General features: G+C 47.7%; 2 protein-coding genes across 3 annotated transcripts in view; one reads left to right on the forward strand and one right to left on the reverse strand.

The window, feature by feature from the left end:
- Window positions 1–9,729, reverse strand: part of PGPEP1L (pyroglutamyl-peptidase I like) — a 69,743-nt gene extending 60,014 nt beyond the window's left edge. The window contains exons 1-3 of the mRNA XM_082256953.1: window positions 9,675–9,729; window positions 4,895–4,953; window positions 1,574–1,626 (exon numbers count right to left, since the gene is read on the reverse strand). Coding sequence (XP_082113079.1) covers window positions 1,574–1,626; window positions 4,895–4,928 — 87 coding nt within the window. The 5' untranslated portion in view covers window positions 4,929–4,953; window positions 9,675–9,729. The remainder of the gene's footprint in view (window positions 1–1,573; window positions 1,627–4,894; window positions 4,954–9,674) is intronic.
- Window positions 9,730–9,801: 72 nt separating this feature from the next.
- The window catches only part of LOC309554990 (protein FAM169B-like), a 75,554-nt gene continuing 70,616 nt past the window's right edge, over window positions 9,802–14,739 (forward strand). The window contains exon 1 of one of the 2 annotated variants that reach the window (XM_082256793.1): window positions 9,802–9,862. The gene's annotated coding sequence lies outside the window, so the exon portion shown is untranslated. The remainder of the gene's footprint in view (window positions 9,863–14,739) is intronic. The other variant, XM_082256794.1, reaches the window with a different exon arrangement.

A 14,739-nucleotide genomic window follows, 5' to 3' on the forward strand; every position in this document is an offset into this window, starting at 1 on the left:
CGCTGTGGTCACTCTGGCATTGAAAGGGGGCACGTTGTGGTCATATATATATATAAATAAAACAATAAATATTGTATTGTTTTTTTGTGCACTACAAATAAATATGCGCATTGGAATTTGTTAATATTTTTTTTCTAAAGTAAAGTAATAAGTAGTGAAGTTACTTTTCAAATGCAGTAACTAGTAAAGTAATCTCATTACAATTTACAGAAGTAACTACAGTAGTTACATTTTTTGAGTAACTACCCCAACATTGGCTGTGAGTGGCATAGGCGTTTTTAAGCTGTAAAAAAAAAACCCAAGGCCATTGCGTTCTGGAGCAGCAGTGTAAGACTGTAAAAACGCCTGACGCTGCTAGAGGCGTTAGGCCACGTCAGACGTTTTTAAGCTGTAGTAGTGAGATTTGAGGTAGGGATCGACCGATTATAGGCAAAGCAGATATATTGAGGGCCGATCTGCACTTTCCCCGACATATCGGAATTGGCCCCTGAGGTTACTGATATTGCCGATATTTCGGAAAGTGCTTGTACCGGAGTGATGACTGCAGCTAGAGGCATCACCCCGGTACCGGCGTCCATAGCCGACGGTCGGCTGTCTTGTAATGACAACCGATGCGGCTGAGAAGCCGCTCGGCTGTCATTACAAGGAGCGGGAGGGGACTTCCCCCCTCCCGCTGCCTCCCGCAGCTCGCCCAGGTCCCCTGTCCCACCTGCACGGCTGCCGAAGACCCGATCAAAGCCACATCCGGCTCTGATCGGGTCTCCATGCAAAAACCCGGAAGTAATGTCATGACATCACTTCCGGGTACTCGGAACCAGATTAAAAAAAATGACAGCATTCAAAACAGCCGAACTTGTCGTTTTGAATGCTTTTAAGTGCAGAGGAGGGGTTTGGGGTCTTTTAGACCCCCAGATCCCTCCACAAAAGTACCTGTCAATAAATATTTTTATTTTTTTTTTAAATGTACAAAAATATCAACCAATATCGGCCGATACCGATATGCATTGGCCAAAATATTGGTATCGGTATTGGCAACGAAAAAGGGATATCGGTCGATCACTAATTTGAGGTTTGAAAATAAAAGTGGAAAGAGAAAGGCTGCTAAACACTAACACTGCTAAAACGTGCATTAACACCAATACAAAACGCTTCTAAATGCACATTTTTACAGCTGCTTTTTCCTGGCGTCAGAACTGGCCCCGTGTGCATGAGGCCTAAATCCTGATCCCCCCCCATCCTTAGGCTCCATTCACACCTGAGCGTATCGTTTTCAGGCATTTATTTGGGCGTTTTTTGCAGGTGTTTGGGCATCTAACAAAAATGTTTGTTATCTGCCAAAAAAGAAGCTTATGTGCTTTTTTGAGCTTCAGGCGTTTTGCCTCAGGTGGCAAAATGCACAGATGTGAACAGGGGCCATTGAAATGAATGGGATTTTGCTTGTTGGGCGTTTTGAGACTTCAGAGAAGAGCGTTTTACGAGCTGAAAAACGCTCAGGTGTGAACAGGGCCTTATACTCCAATTTTAATAAATTATTCTATGCTGTAACAAAGTGTCAGGGGGGAACCACACTTACCTTTACTGCTTCCCAGCTGGAATTCACAAGATAGTTTCTGTAAGGACCAAAACCTTAAAAAAAAAAAAAAAAAAAAAAAATTATTATTATACATTTTTATTAAATTTCAACAAATCTTTCACAATATCACAAACATTTACAAATTGTGTATCCTATTTTTAGCATATTAACCACTTGCTGACAGCCCCACCCAGATTTACTGCAGCAGGGCGGCTCGGCTGTGCATAATCATGTAGATCTACGTGATTATGTGCACGCGGTCTCGGCGGCGCACGCACATGTCACCGGAGCCTTGCTTCCGCTGTGATTAGACACAGCGGGAGCCAGACCACGGGAGGAGCGGGTTTGATCACCGCCGGACTCCCGCAATCTTCTGGGAAACTGACAGAAGAGCCGCTTGCCTATGTAAACAAAGCTGACGGCTCTCCTGTCAGACAGGCAGAGAGAGATTGTGTGTCTCAGCTAAGTTAACCGATCTTTGTGTGCCTTTCTCAGAGCCCTTCCCCCCACAGTTAGCAAGCACATTTAGGCTTACATTTAACCCGTTGATCACCCCCAAGTGTTAACCCCTTCCCTGCCAGTGTCAGTTATACAGTAACAGTGCATATTATTTAGCACTGAACACTCTATTGGTGTCACTGGTCCCCAAAAAGTGTCAAAAATGTCAGTTAGGGGTCCAATCTGTCCACAGCAATGTCGCAGTCCTGCTAAAAATCACTAATAAAAAAAACAAATAAATAAAAAGTCTACAAATCTATCCCGTAGTTTGTAAACGCTATAACTTTTGCGCAAACCAATTAAAATAAGCTTTTTGAGTTTTTTTTTTTTTTTTACCAAAAATATGTAACAGAATACAAATTGGCCTAAACTGATAAAAATATTTTTTTTATTTTTTTATTGGGAATGTTTTATAGCAGAAAGTAAAAAATATTGTGTTTTTTTTTTAAATTGTCGCTATTTATTTGTTTATAGCGCAAAAGCTAAAAATCGCAGAGGTGATCAAATACCACCAAAAGAAAGCTCTATTTGTGGGTAAAAAAAAAGGACATCAATTGTATTTGGGTACAGAATCGCACGACCGCGCAATTGTCAGTTAAAGTAACGCAGTGCCGAATTGCAAAAAATGGCCTGGTCATTAAGGGGGTAAAACCTTCCGGATGCTGAAATGGTTAAAGCATATATCCAATATAAACAGAGATTTTTAGAACTACAATTCTAGCAATATCAATACGGTTAGTCTGCATAACTTAATACTGCACCCACTAAACCCAAACCCAAAAATGTATTATATTGCAGCTTAGCAATCATTAGATGTGGTGGCTGCATTTGTTTTCTTTTTTAGGCTTATTCCCCTCTGTCTTTACCTGGTGATCTGACCAGTAACACCCCTCCTGTATCAGAGTCCCCCCCACTCTGGATGAAGCAGAACAGGGGGCACCTTTGAACAACAGCATTGTCAGTTTGGGGGGGAGGGAAGTGTTAGATGTACTAGCACAGGGATTCCCCAACTACAGCCCTCCAGTTGTTCAGGAACTACAACTCCCATGATGCCTAGTCATGTATGTGAATGTCAAGAGTTTTAAAATGCCTCATGGGATGTGTAGTTCTGCAACATCTGCAGGGTCGTAGTTCGGGAATCCTTGTACTAGCAGATTTAAATATACTAACAAATTACAGCTAATAATTTATAAGCTGTTACAGCAAAATGCTTCTGTTCCCTTTTGAGATAAAATTTTTACATAAATAAATAAAACAGATCATTGTAAGCACCCCTGCCAGTGGTAAATGGTTTGTTGCATCCCTGAAACTGATACAATCTGCAGGAGAGATTGTTCTTTTGAAAAACAACAGACCACGTACACACGCACCGATTGTTGGCCGACCGATCGGCCGTCTTATGTCCAGTGATGTTGTGTTGGTTGAAATGTGCTCTAGACTGCACACAAATTTTGTCGGCCAACAACAACCAACTTCAGAAGTGATGTCATGTGATGGTTTACTTTCCTTGTGTTTTTTCTTCTCTGAGCATGCCCAGTCTTGCTCATCACATTTTTGTCTGCCGAAATCTGTACTGACTGATGGAAAATCGGCCATTCTGGTGACGGCCAACAAAAATTTTATAGCCTGCACACCAGATTTTGTTCGGCCGAAAAGTCGCAGTCGATTGTCGGAAGCATCATACTAACAAGCCAAAAATCGGCTGATCGGACGTTGGCCGAAACTTCACGGGCAACAATCGGTGCGTGTGTACGAGGCTTTAGGCCCCTTTCACACAGGGAAGTCCGTCGGCGGACTCCGTTTTTCTCAGCAGGGGATCGATCCGTTGATCCCCTGCTGAGCAGGCGGGTGGCAGCTCTGTCTCCGTGCTGTGTGCAGAGACACAGCTCTCAGGTCCCCGCTGTTCTCTATGGGGGGGGAATCGGATGGGAAAGGACCGTTTGTCCGTTCTCATCCGATCCCATCTGATCCGATCCGCTGGACAGATGGAAAATAGGGTTTCCATTCGTCCAGAGGGATCGGATGGCAGAGGACATGTCTCCGCTGACATCCGATGCCCCATAGAGATACATGGAGCATCCATTCAGATCCGCCCAGAAAACGGACAGGCGGATCTGAACGGTCCGCCTGTGTGAAAGGGGCCTAAGGCTCCATTCACATGTGAGCGTTTTGGAATCGTGGGCAAAATTGCGCGATTCTGCCTTTGATTCCAGAACAGACGAGACATGTTTTGCGATGCCATTATTTCTTAATGGCACCCCAAATGTGGTGCGATTTTGCCATGATTGTAGTGCGTAAAAAAAAAAAAAGCATGAACATTTGCGGCTAAAAACGCAGCAGATGTCGCTGCAGTGCGCTCAGCTGTGAATGGAGCCTTACTGGCCAAATTACCAGATGAAAACCGAAGAAAGAAAGAGACTAAAAATGAAAACTAATGCAGCCATCACATCTAAGAATTTGTAAGCTGCGATATAATAAACGTTTGCTTTAGACCGCATTCACATTGATCCGACTTCTCAGGCGACTTGTCAGCCTGACAAGTCGCGGTCCTCCCGCTCCCACTGTGTAGTACAGGAACCGTTCTAATAGGAGCGACACAAGTCGCTCCGACTTAGAAAAAGGGTCCTGTACTACTTCGGGGCGACCTGGAGGCGACTTGCATTGACTTCCATTATGTAAAGTCCGTGCAAGTCGCGCCGAAGTTGCGCTGCACCCGACTTCACAGGTCGCCCCCTAAGTCGGAGCGACATAGTGTGAATGGAGGCTTAGGGTTTAATACTGCTTTTAGCTACAATGTGATAAGAAGCCTATAAAGAATCTTACCTGTGACAATGACGAGATTTGAGTTGGATGCCATTTATCAGTCACGTTGCTGGAAGAGCCTATACAGTGGATGAATAATAGATTGATAGCTGAAGATTCCTTTATTTTTTGTACAGTTGAGGTAATGTAGCCAATGTGATATTTGTCTTAAAGTAGAAGTTCAGCCAAAACCTAACTAATGCTAAACCTGCTCTCTGCCACATTCTAAACCTAATCTATCTAACCCTGTAGAGCAAAAATCGATGTACTTACCTAATCTGCAGCCGATCCGGTCCTGACAGGGAGGTCAGGGGCCAGCAGTAAGTGAAGCAGAGTTCAGGGGTCAGTAGTAAGTGATGTAGAGTTTAGGGGCCAGTAATGATTCAGAGGTAATCAGTAAGTGGGGTAGATTTCAGAGGTTAGTAGCAAGTGACAAAGAGTTCAGGGTTCAGCAGTAAGTAAGGTAGAGTTCAGGGGTCAGTAGTGACGTAGTGTTCAGGTAGGGAAGGAGAGGTCAGGGGTCAGAAGTCAGAAGTAAATGAAGTAGAGTTCAGACGTCAGTAGTGACGTAGTGTTCAGGTAGGGACAGAGAGGTCAGGGGTCAGAAGTAATTGAAGTAGAGTTCAGGGGTCAGTAGTAAGTGATGCAGAATTCAGGGGTCAATAATGACTCAGAGGTCAGCAGAAAGTGATGTAGTGTTCAGGAAGTGATGGAGAGGTCAGACGTAAAGTTCAGGGGTCAGTAGTAAGTGACACAGAGGTCAGGGGTCGCAGTAACAGAGTTCAGTAATGACACAGAGGTAAGCAGTAAGTGAGTTAGTGATCAGGTAGTGATAGAGAGGTCAGGGGTCAGCAGTAAGTGAAGTAGAGGTCAGTATTAAGTGATGTAGAGTTCAGGGGTCAGCAGTAAGTGACGCAGAGTTCAGGGGTCAGCACGCAGTAAGTGACGCAGAGTTCAGGGGTCAGCAGTAAGTAATAGAGTTGAGTATTAAGTGATGTAGAGTTCAGGGGTCAGCTGTAAGTGACGCAGAGTTCAGGGGTCAGCAGTAAGTGGCGCAGAGTCCAGGGGTCAGTAGTAGGTGACGCAGAGTTCAGAGCTCATCGGTAAGTGACACTGAGTCCAGGGGTCAGCAGTAAGTGACACTGAGTTCAGGGGTCAGCAGTAAGTAATAGAGTTAAGTATTAAGTTATGTAGAGCTCAGGGGTCAGCGGTAAGTGTCACAGAGTTCAGGGGTCAGCAGTAAGTGACGCAGAGTCCAGGGGTCAGCGGTAAGTGACGCAGAGTTCAGGGCTCAGCGGTAAGTGACACTGAGTCCAGGGGTCAGCAGTAAGTGACACTGAGTCCAGGGGTCAGCAGTAAGTGACACTGAGTCCAGGGGTCAGCAGTAAGTGACACTGAGTCCAGGGGTCAGCAGTAAGTGATGCAGAGTCCAGGGGTCAGCAGTAAGTGACACAGAGTCCAGGGGTCAGCAGTAAGTGACACAGAGTTCAGGGCTCAGCAGTAAGTGATGCAGAGTTCAGGGCTCAGCAGTAAGTGATGCAGAGTTCAGGGCTCAGCGGTAAGTGATGCAGAGTCCAGGGGTCAGCAGTAAGTGACACAGAGTCCAGGGGTCAGCAGTAAGTGATGCAGAGTCCAGGGGTCAGCAGTAAGTGACACAGAGTTCAGGGGTCAGCGGTAAGTGACATAAAGAGGTCAGGGGTCAGCGGTAAGTGACGCAGAGTTCAGGGGTCAGCTGTAAGTAACGCAGAGTTCAGGGGTCAGCGGTAAGTGAAGCAGAGTTCAGGGGTCAGCGGTAAGTGATGCAGAGTTCAGGGGTCAGCGGTAAGTGACGCAGAGTTCAGGGGTCAGCGGTAAGTGACGCAGAGTCCAGGGGTCAGCGGTAAGTGACGTAGAGTTCAGGGGTCAGCGGTAAGTGACGCAGAGTTCAGGGATCAGCGGTAAGTGACGCAGAGTTCAGAGCTCAGCGGTAAGTGACACTAAGTCCAGGGGTCAGCAGTAAGTGACACTGAGTCCAGGGGTCAGCAGTAAGTGATGCAGAGTCCAGGGGTCAGCAGTAAGTGATGCAGAGTCCAGGGGTCAGCAGTAAGTGATGCAGAGTCCAGATGTCAGCGGTAAGTGATGCAGAGTCCAGGGGTCAGCAGTAAGTGATGCAGAGTCCAGGGGTCAGCAGTAAGTGATGCAGAGTCCAGGGGTCAGCAGTAAGTGATGCAGAGTCCAGGGGTCAGCGGTAAGTGATGCAGAGTTCAGGGGTCAGCGGTAGGTGATGTAGAGTTCAGGGGTCAGTGGTAAGTGACGCAGAGTCCAGGGGTCAGCGGTAAGTGACGCAGAGTCCAGGGGTCAGCAGTAAGTGATGCAGAGTCCAGGGGTCAGCAGTAAGTGACACAGAGTCCAGGGGTCAGCAGTAACTGACGCAGAGTTCAGGGCTCAGCAGTAAGTGACGCAGAGTTCAGGGGTCAGCGGTAAGTGATGCAGAGTTCAGGGGTCAGCGGTAGGTGATGTAGAGTTCAGGGGTCAGTGGTAAGTGACACAGAGTTCAGGGGTCAGCAGTAAGTGATGTAGAGCTTAGGGGTCAGCGGTAATTAACGCAGAGTTCAGGGGTCAGCGGTAAGTGACATAAAGAGGTAAGGGGTCAGTGGTAAGTGACGCAGAGTTCAGGGGTCAGCTGTAAGTAACGCACAGTTCAGGGGTCAGCGGTAAGTGACGCAGAGTTCAGGGGTCAGCGGTAAGTGACGCAGAGTTCAGGGGTCAGCGGTAAGTGACGCAGAGTTCAGGGGTCAGCGGTAAGTGACGCAGAGTCCAGGGGTCAGCGGTAAGTGACGTAGAGTTCAGGGGTCAGCGGTAAGTGACGTAGAGTTCAGGGGTCAGCGGTAAGTGGCGCAGAGTCCAGGGGTCAGCGGTAAGTGACGTAGAGTTCAGGGGTCAGTGGTAAGTGACGCAGAGTCCAGGGGTCAGCGGTAAGTGACGTAGAGTTCAGGGGTCAGCGGTAAGTGACGCAGAGTCCAGGGGTCAGCGGTAAGTGACGTAGAGTTCAGGGGTCAGCGGTAAGTGACGCAGAGTCCAGGGGTCAGCGGTAAGTGACGCAGAGTTCAGGGGTCAGCGGTAAGTGACGCAGAGTTCAGGGGTCAGCGGTAAGTGACGCAGAGTTCAGGGGTCAGCGGTAAGTGACGCAGAGTTCAGGGGTCAGCGGTAAGTGACGCAGAGTTCAGGGGTCAGCGGTAAGTGATGCAGAGTTCAGGGGTCAGCGGTAAGTGACGCAGAGTTCAGGGGTCAGCGGTAAGTGATGCAGAGTTCAGGGGTCAGCGGTAAGTGACGTAGAGTTCAGGGGTCAGCGGTAAGTGAAGCAGAGTCCAGGGGTCAGCGGTAAGTAACGCAGAGTTCAGGGGTCAGCGGTAAGTGATGCAGAGTTCAGGGGTCAGCGGTAAGTGATGCAGAGTTCAGGGGTCAGCGGTAAGTGACGCAGAGTTCACTGGTCAGCGGTAAGTGACGCAGAGTTCAGGGGTCAGCGGTAAGTGACGCAGAGTTCAGGGGTCAGCGGTAAGTGACGTAGAGTTCAGGGGTCAGCGGTAAGTGACGCAGAGTTCAGGGGTCAGTGGTAAGTGACGTAGAGTTCAGGGGTCAGCGGTAAGTGACGCAGAGTTCAGGGGTCAGCGGTAAGTGATGCAGAGTTCGGGGGTCAGCGGTAAGTGAGGCAGAGTTCAGGGGTCAGCGGTAAGTGATGCAGAGTTCAGGGGTCAGCGGTAAGTGATGCAGAGTTCAGGGGTCAGCAGTAAGTGATGCAGAGTTCAGGGGTCAGCGGTGACGTAGAGTTCAGGGGTCAGCGGTAAGTGACGCAGAGTTCAGGGGTCAGCGGTAAGTGATGCAGAGTTCACGGGTCCGCGGTGACGTAGAGTTCAGGGGTCAGCGGTAAGTGACGCAGAGTTCAGGGGTCAGCGGTAAGTGACGCAGAGTCCAGGGGTCAGCGGTAAGTAACGCAGAGATCAGGGGTCAGCGGTAAGTGACGCAGAGTTCAGGGGTCAGCGGTAAGTGACGCAGAGTTCAGGGGTCAGCGGTAAGCGGCGTAGAGTTCAGGGGTCAGCGGTAAGTGACGCAGAGTTCAGGGGTCAGCGGTAAGTGACGTAGAGTTCAGGGGTCAGCGGTAAGTGACGCAGAGTTCAGGGGTCAGCGGTAAGTGATGCAGAGTTCAGGGGTCAGCGGTAAGTGACGCAGAGTTCAGGGGTCAGCGGTAAGTGATGCAGAGTTCAGGGGTCAGCGGTAAGTGACGCAGAGTTCAGGGGTCAGCGGTAAGTGACGCAGAGTTCAGGGGTCAGCGGTAAGCGGCGTAGAGTTCAGGGGTCAGCGGTAAGCGACGCAGAGTTCAGGGGTCAGCGGTAAGTGACGCAGAGTTCAGGGGTCAGCGGTAAGTGACGCAGAGTTCAGGGGTCAGCGGTAAGTGACGCAGAGTTCAGGGGTCAGCGGTAAGCGGCGTAGAGTTCAGGGGTCAGCGGTAAGCGACGCAGAGTTCAGGGGTCAGCGGTAAGTGACGCAGAGTTCAGGGGTCAGCGGTAAGTGACGCAGAGTTCAGGGGTCAGCGGTAAGTGACGCAGAGTTCAGGGGTCAGCGGTAAGTGACGTAGAGCTCAGGTTCTGTGGCTGATTAGGTGGTCATTAAACTCGCTCAGTGCCTTATGTACATTATATCAGCCTCAGAACCTGTGTAATTAATGTGTGTCCTGCATTAAAGGGATGAGGTGACAACCCTTACCCCGGATAACACGCCCCCTCTCAGCTCCTCTCAGAAGTAGGCCACAACCTCTCAGCCTGACCTGGAGCATTCTCCACATGTTTACTGTGGATTAGCAGCAGCCAATAGAAACTCGGTGCTGGATGTTCTGCCCGGCTGAGGGGCGGGGCGGCGCGAGGTCGGGCCAGTCCGAGGAGTCACAGTACGCAGTAGACTCCGCCCTCCCCGGAAGTGGTGATGCATATGGCGAGGTTCCCCAGGTACATCCAGGTATCTGAGAGAGGAGTTGTGTTATATGTGGTGTCCGGGTGGCCCTTCTTCTTCCCGTGTCTGTGCACCAGCGTGGCCCCGTTTGACCCGGGACTTGTAATTCCATAACAGGTGGATGACGCCTGTGGTGGTCGTATGCTCGGTGCACACAGCGCATGCGCAGCTGTCAAGTTCCATGACCTGTCCTTATAGTCTTACCTGCCCTGTGTCCCCTCCAATCCTCCCCCCCCCCCCATCTGAAGCATTGCTGCACCCGGGATTGCACTTCTCTTTAACCCTTTTAATGCCGTGGCTGGTTTTGCACACATAATGCACATTTTAGGCCTGAATTACCTAACCCCTGGCCCCAGTGTCTTCTGGCCCTTTAACTACTTCAGCCCCCCCCCCCTGAAAGGTTTTACCCCCCCCCCTTCATGACGAGGCCATTTTTTGCGATTTGGCACTGCGTTACTTTAACCGCTTTCGGTTATACTGCGACAGGCAGCCCCTCCTGCGTGAACCAACGTAGGTATACATTGGTCGCGCGCCAGCAGCTACGGGGCGAGCGTGCGCTGCCGGCGGCGCGCTCACGCCCCCACTCAGCAGCGGGGACTCTGATGCACGGGGCCGGCGTGATCGCTCCCTGCTGAGAGAGAAGATCGGTCGGCTGTTGTAAACACATCTGACCGTTCTTCTCTCTGGAAAGATCACAGAGCTCCTGTGATCCTTCTATATAGGAACACAGGTCTGTGATAATTTCAGAAGCCACGCCCCCATACAGTTAGAATCACTCCCCTAGGTACACATTTAACCCCTTGATCACCCACAGGGTTACCCCCTTCCCTGCCAGTGTCATTATTACAGTAACAATGCATATTCTTAGCACTGATTACTGTAGTAATGTCACTGGTCCCCCCAAAAGTGTCAAAAATGTTAGTTAGGGGTCCGATCTGTCTGCCGCAATGTCGCAGTCCTGTAAAAAAATCGCAGATCGCCGCCATTACTAGTAAAAAAGAATAAAAATGACATAAATCTTTCCTGTAGCTTGTAGACGCGATAACTTTTGCACAAACCAATCAAAATACACTTATTACGATTTTTTTTTTTTTTTTTTTTTTTTACCAAAAATATGTAGCAGAAAACAAATTGGCCTAAAATGTGTAAAAAATGTAGTATTTTAAATTTATATTGTTTTTTTTTTCCCAGAATTGTCACGATTTTTTTGTTTTTAGTGCAAAAAATAAAAATCGCAGAGGTGATAAAATACCACCAAAAGAAATCTCTATTTGTGGGGAAAAAAGGAAATAAATTGTATTTGGGTACAGCGTCGCACAACCGCGCAATTGTCCGTTAAAGTAGCGCAGGGCCGAATCGCAAAATATGGCCTGGTCATTAAGGGGGAAAATCTTCCGGTCCAGAAGTGGTTAACTGACAATTGCGCGGTCGTGCAACGCTGTACCCAAATTAAAATGTACGTCCTTTTTTTCCCACAAACAGAGCTTTCTTTTGGTGGTATTTGGTCACCTGTGCGATTTTTATTTTTGCACTATAAACAAAAAAAAAAAAAAAAAAACTATTTTGAAAAACAACAATATTTTTTAGTTTCTGCTATAAAACATATCCAATGAAAAGATGTAAAAAATGGAATTTCTTCATCATTTTAGGCCAATATGTATTCTGCTACATATTTTTGGTAAAAAAAAAATCCCTATAAGTATACAGTATCTCACAAAAGTGAGTACACGCCAACATTTTTGTAAATATTTTATTCTATCTTTTCATGTAACAACACTGAAGAAATGACACTTTGATACAATGTAAAGTAGCGAGTGTACAGCTTGTATAACAGTGTAAATCTGCTGTCCCCTCAAAATAACTCAACACACAGCCATTAATGTCTAAACCGCTGGCAACAAAAGTGAGTACACCCCTAAGTGAAAATGTCCAAACTGGGCCCAATTAGCCATTTTCCCTGCCCGGTGTCATGTGACTCGTTAGTGTTACAAGGACTCAGGTGTGAATGGGGAGCAGGTGTGTTATATTTGGTGTTATCGCTCTCACTATCTCATACTGGTCACTGGAAGTTCAACATGGAACCTCATGGTAAAGAACTTTCTGAGGATCCAAAAAAAATAATTTCTGCTATACGTAAAGATGGTCTAGGCTATAAGAAGATTGCCAAGACCCTGAAACTGAGCTGTAGCACGGTGGCCAAGACCATACAGTGATTTAACAGGACAGATTTCACTCAGAACAGGCCTCGCCATGGTCGACCATAGAAGTTGAGTGCACATGCTCAGCGTAATATCCAGAGGTTGTCTTTGGAAAATAGACGTATGAGTGCTGTCAGCATTGCTGCAGAGGTTGAAGGGGTGGGGGTTCAGCCTATCAGTGCTCAGACCATACGCCGCACACTGCATCAAATTGGTCTGCATGGCTGTTGTCCCAGAAGGAAGCCTCTTCTAAAGAAAATGCACAAGAAAGCCACAAACAGTTTTGAAGACAAGCCGACTAAGGACACGGATTACTGGAACCATGTCCTGTGGTCTGATGAGACCAAAATAAACTTATTTGGTTCAGATGGTGTCAAGCGTGTGTGGCAGCAACCAGGAGAGGAGTACAAAGACAAGTGTGTCTTGCCTACAGTCAAGCATGGTGGTGGGAGAGTCATGGTCTGGGGCTGCATGAGTGCTGCCGGAACTGAGGAGCTACAGTTCAATGAGGGAACCATGAATGCCAACATGTACTGTGACATACTGAAGCAGAGCATCATCCCCTCCCTTCGGAGATTGGGCCATATGGCAGTATTCCAACATAACGACCCCAAACACAACTCCAAGAGGACCACTGCCTTGCTAAAGAAGCTGAGGATAAAGGTGATGGACTGGCCAAGCATGTCTCCAGACCTAAACCCTATTGAGCATCTGTGGGGCATCCTCAAAAGGAAAGTGGAGGAACGCAAGGTCTCTAACATCCACCAGCTCCGTGATTTGGTCATGGAGGAGTGGAAGAGGACTTCAGTCACAACCTGTGAAGCTCTGGGGAACTCCATGCCCAAGAGGGTTAAGGCAGTGCTGGAAAATAATGGTGGCCACACAAAATATTGACACTTTAGGCCCAGTTTGGACATTTTCACTTAGGGGTGTACTCACTTTTGTTGCCAGCGGTTTAGACATTAAAAAGGTTGTAAACCTACCTCACAAACTTTTACCTATAGGTAAGCCTATATTAAGGCTTACCTATAGGTGCTATAAATATCTCCCAAACTTGCACAGTTTAGGAGGTATTTAGAGTGCATACTGCCAATGACGTCACCGGCGCATGCGCATTGAAGGAACGGCCACCCGTGCCGTTCCTTCAGAGCTCAGTGCCATGAACGGCGGCTGGTTCTGATTGGCCGGAGGACGCAAACCCGGAAGCAGGACGGCCGGACATGTCGGCCGTCCTGTCGCTGAGCGGGCGGCACGGCGGGGGCTTCGTTTTAAGGTAAGTACTTAATAATGAGCTAGTATGTGATGCATACTAGCTCATTATGCCTCTCTCTTTACAGGGCTTTTTTTTTCTCAGTTTTTTTTTGGGACTTTACTTCCTCTTTAATCGCTGTGTGTTGAGTTATTTTGAGGGGACAGCAAATTTGCACTGTTATACAAGCTGTACACTCACTACTTTACATTGAAGCCAAGTGTCATTTCTTCAGTGTTGTCACATGAAAAGATATAATAAAATATTTACAAAAATGTGAGGTGTGTACTCACTTTTGTGAGATACTGTATATTGATTAGTTTGCGCAAGTTATTGCATCTACAAACTATGCAATATTTCTATGGAATTTTTTTTTTTTTTTACTTGTATTGGCGGCGATCAGTGATTTATAGTGGGATTCCAACATTGCGGCAGACAGATCGGACACCTAACTGACATTTTTTTGTGGACCAGTGATATTACTACAGTAATCAGTGCTAAAATTATGCACTGTTACTGTACTAATGACACTGGCAGGGAAGGGGTTAACAGCAGGGGCGATCAAAGGTTTAAATGTGTCCCTAGGGAGTGCTTGCTAACTGTGTGTGTTTTTTGTTTTTAGCGCAAAAAATAAAAATCGCACACGTGATCAAATACCACCAAAAGAAAGCTCTATTTGTGGGAAAAAAAGGACATCAATTTCATTTCAGTACAGCGTCGCACAACCGTGCAATTGTCTGTTAAAGTAACACAGTGCCGAATCGCAAAATATGGCCTGGTCATTAAAGTGGAGTTCCACCCAAAAGTGGAACTTCCGCTTTAAATAGTCCTAACCCCCTGACATGCCACATTTGGCATGTCATTTTTTTGGGGGGGGGAGCGGGTACCTAGTTTAGACATGTACCCGCTCCCACTTCCGCTCGGAGCGCCGCGGCGCCCTGAGTGGAAGTTCTCCTCTCCCCCTCCCTCCCTGCAATCTTCTGGGACATGTCAGAGGTCCCAGAAGATTGTCGGCCAATCACGACGCATAGCGCAACTCGCGCATGCGCAGTGCGTACCCGGCTGTGAAGCCGCAAACTGTCACAGCCGGGTGCCCACAGCAGTGATGCCGGCGCCGAGGGAGAGGATCGAGGCTTCGGGCGGCCGCATCGCTGGACCGTTGGACAGGTGAGTGAAATGGCTGGAACTCTGCTTTAAGTGAATGTAGCCTGAGCTCAGTATACAGCGCTGTGTTATAACAATGAGACGAGAACTTCCCCTTTCACTCCTGGAATAAAATAACTTTTTATTATATGAATGAATGAATATAAAGCTTCCTCTATTGGCTAAGGCAGAGATTTTGATGTTATCTGCCCCTCAGCCAATCAGAGGAAGCTTTGTGTTACTCATAGAATACAATGCTTCCTGTGATTGGCTCAGGCCGATTCTATTTTGTT

The sequence above is a fragment of the Pelophylax lessonae genome (assembly GCF_965119305.1).
Source record: "Pelophylax lessonae genome assembly, chromosome: 4".
In the NCBI taxonomy this organism is placed as follows: Eukaryota; Metazoa; Chordata; class Amphibia; order Anura; family Ranidae; genus Pelophylax; species Pelophylax lessonae.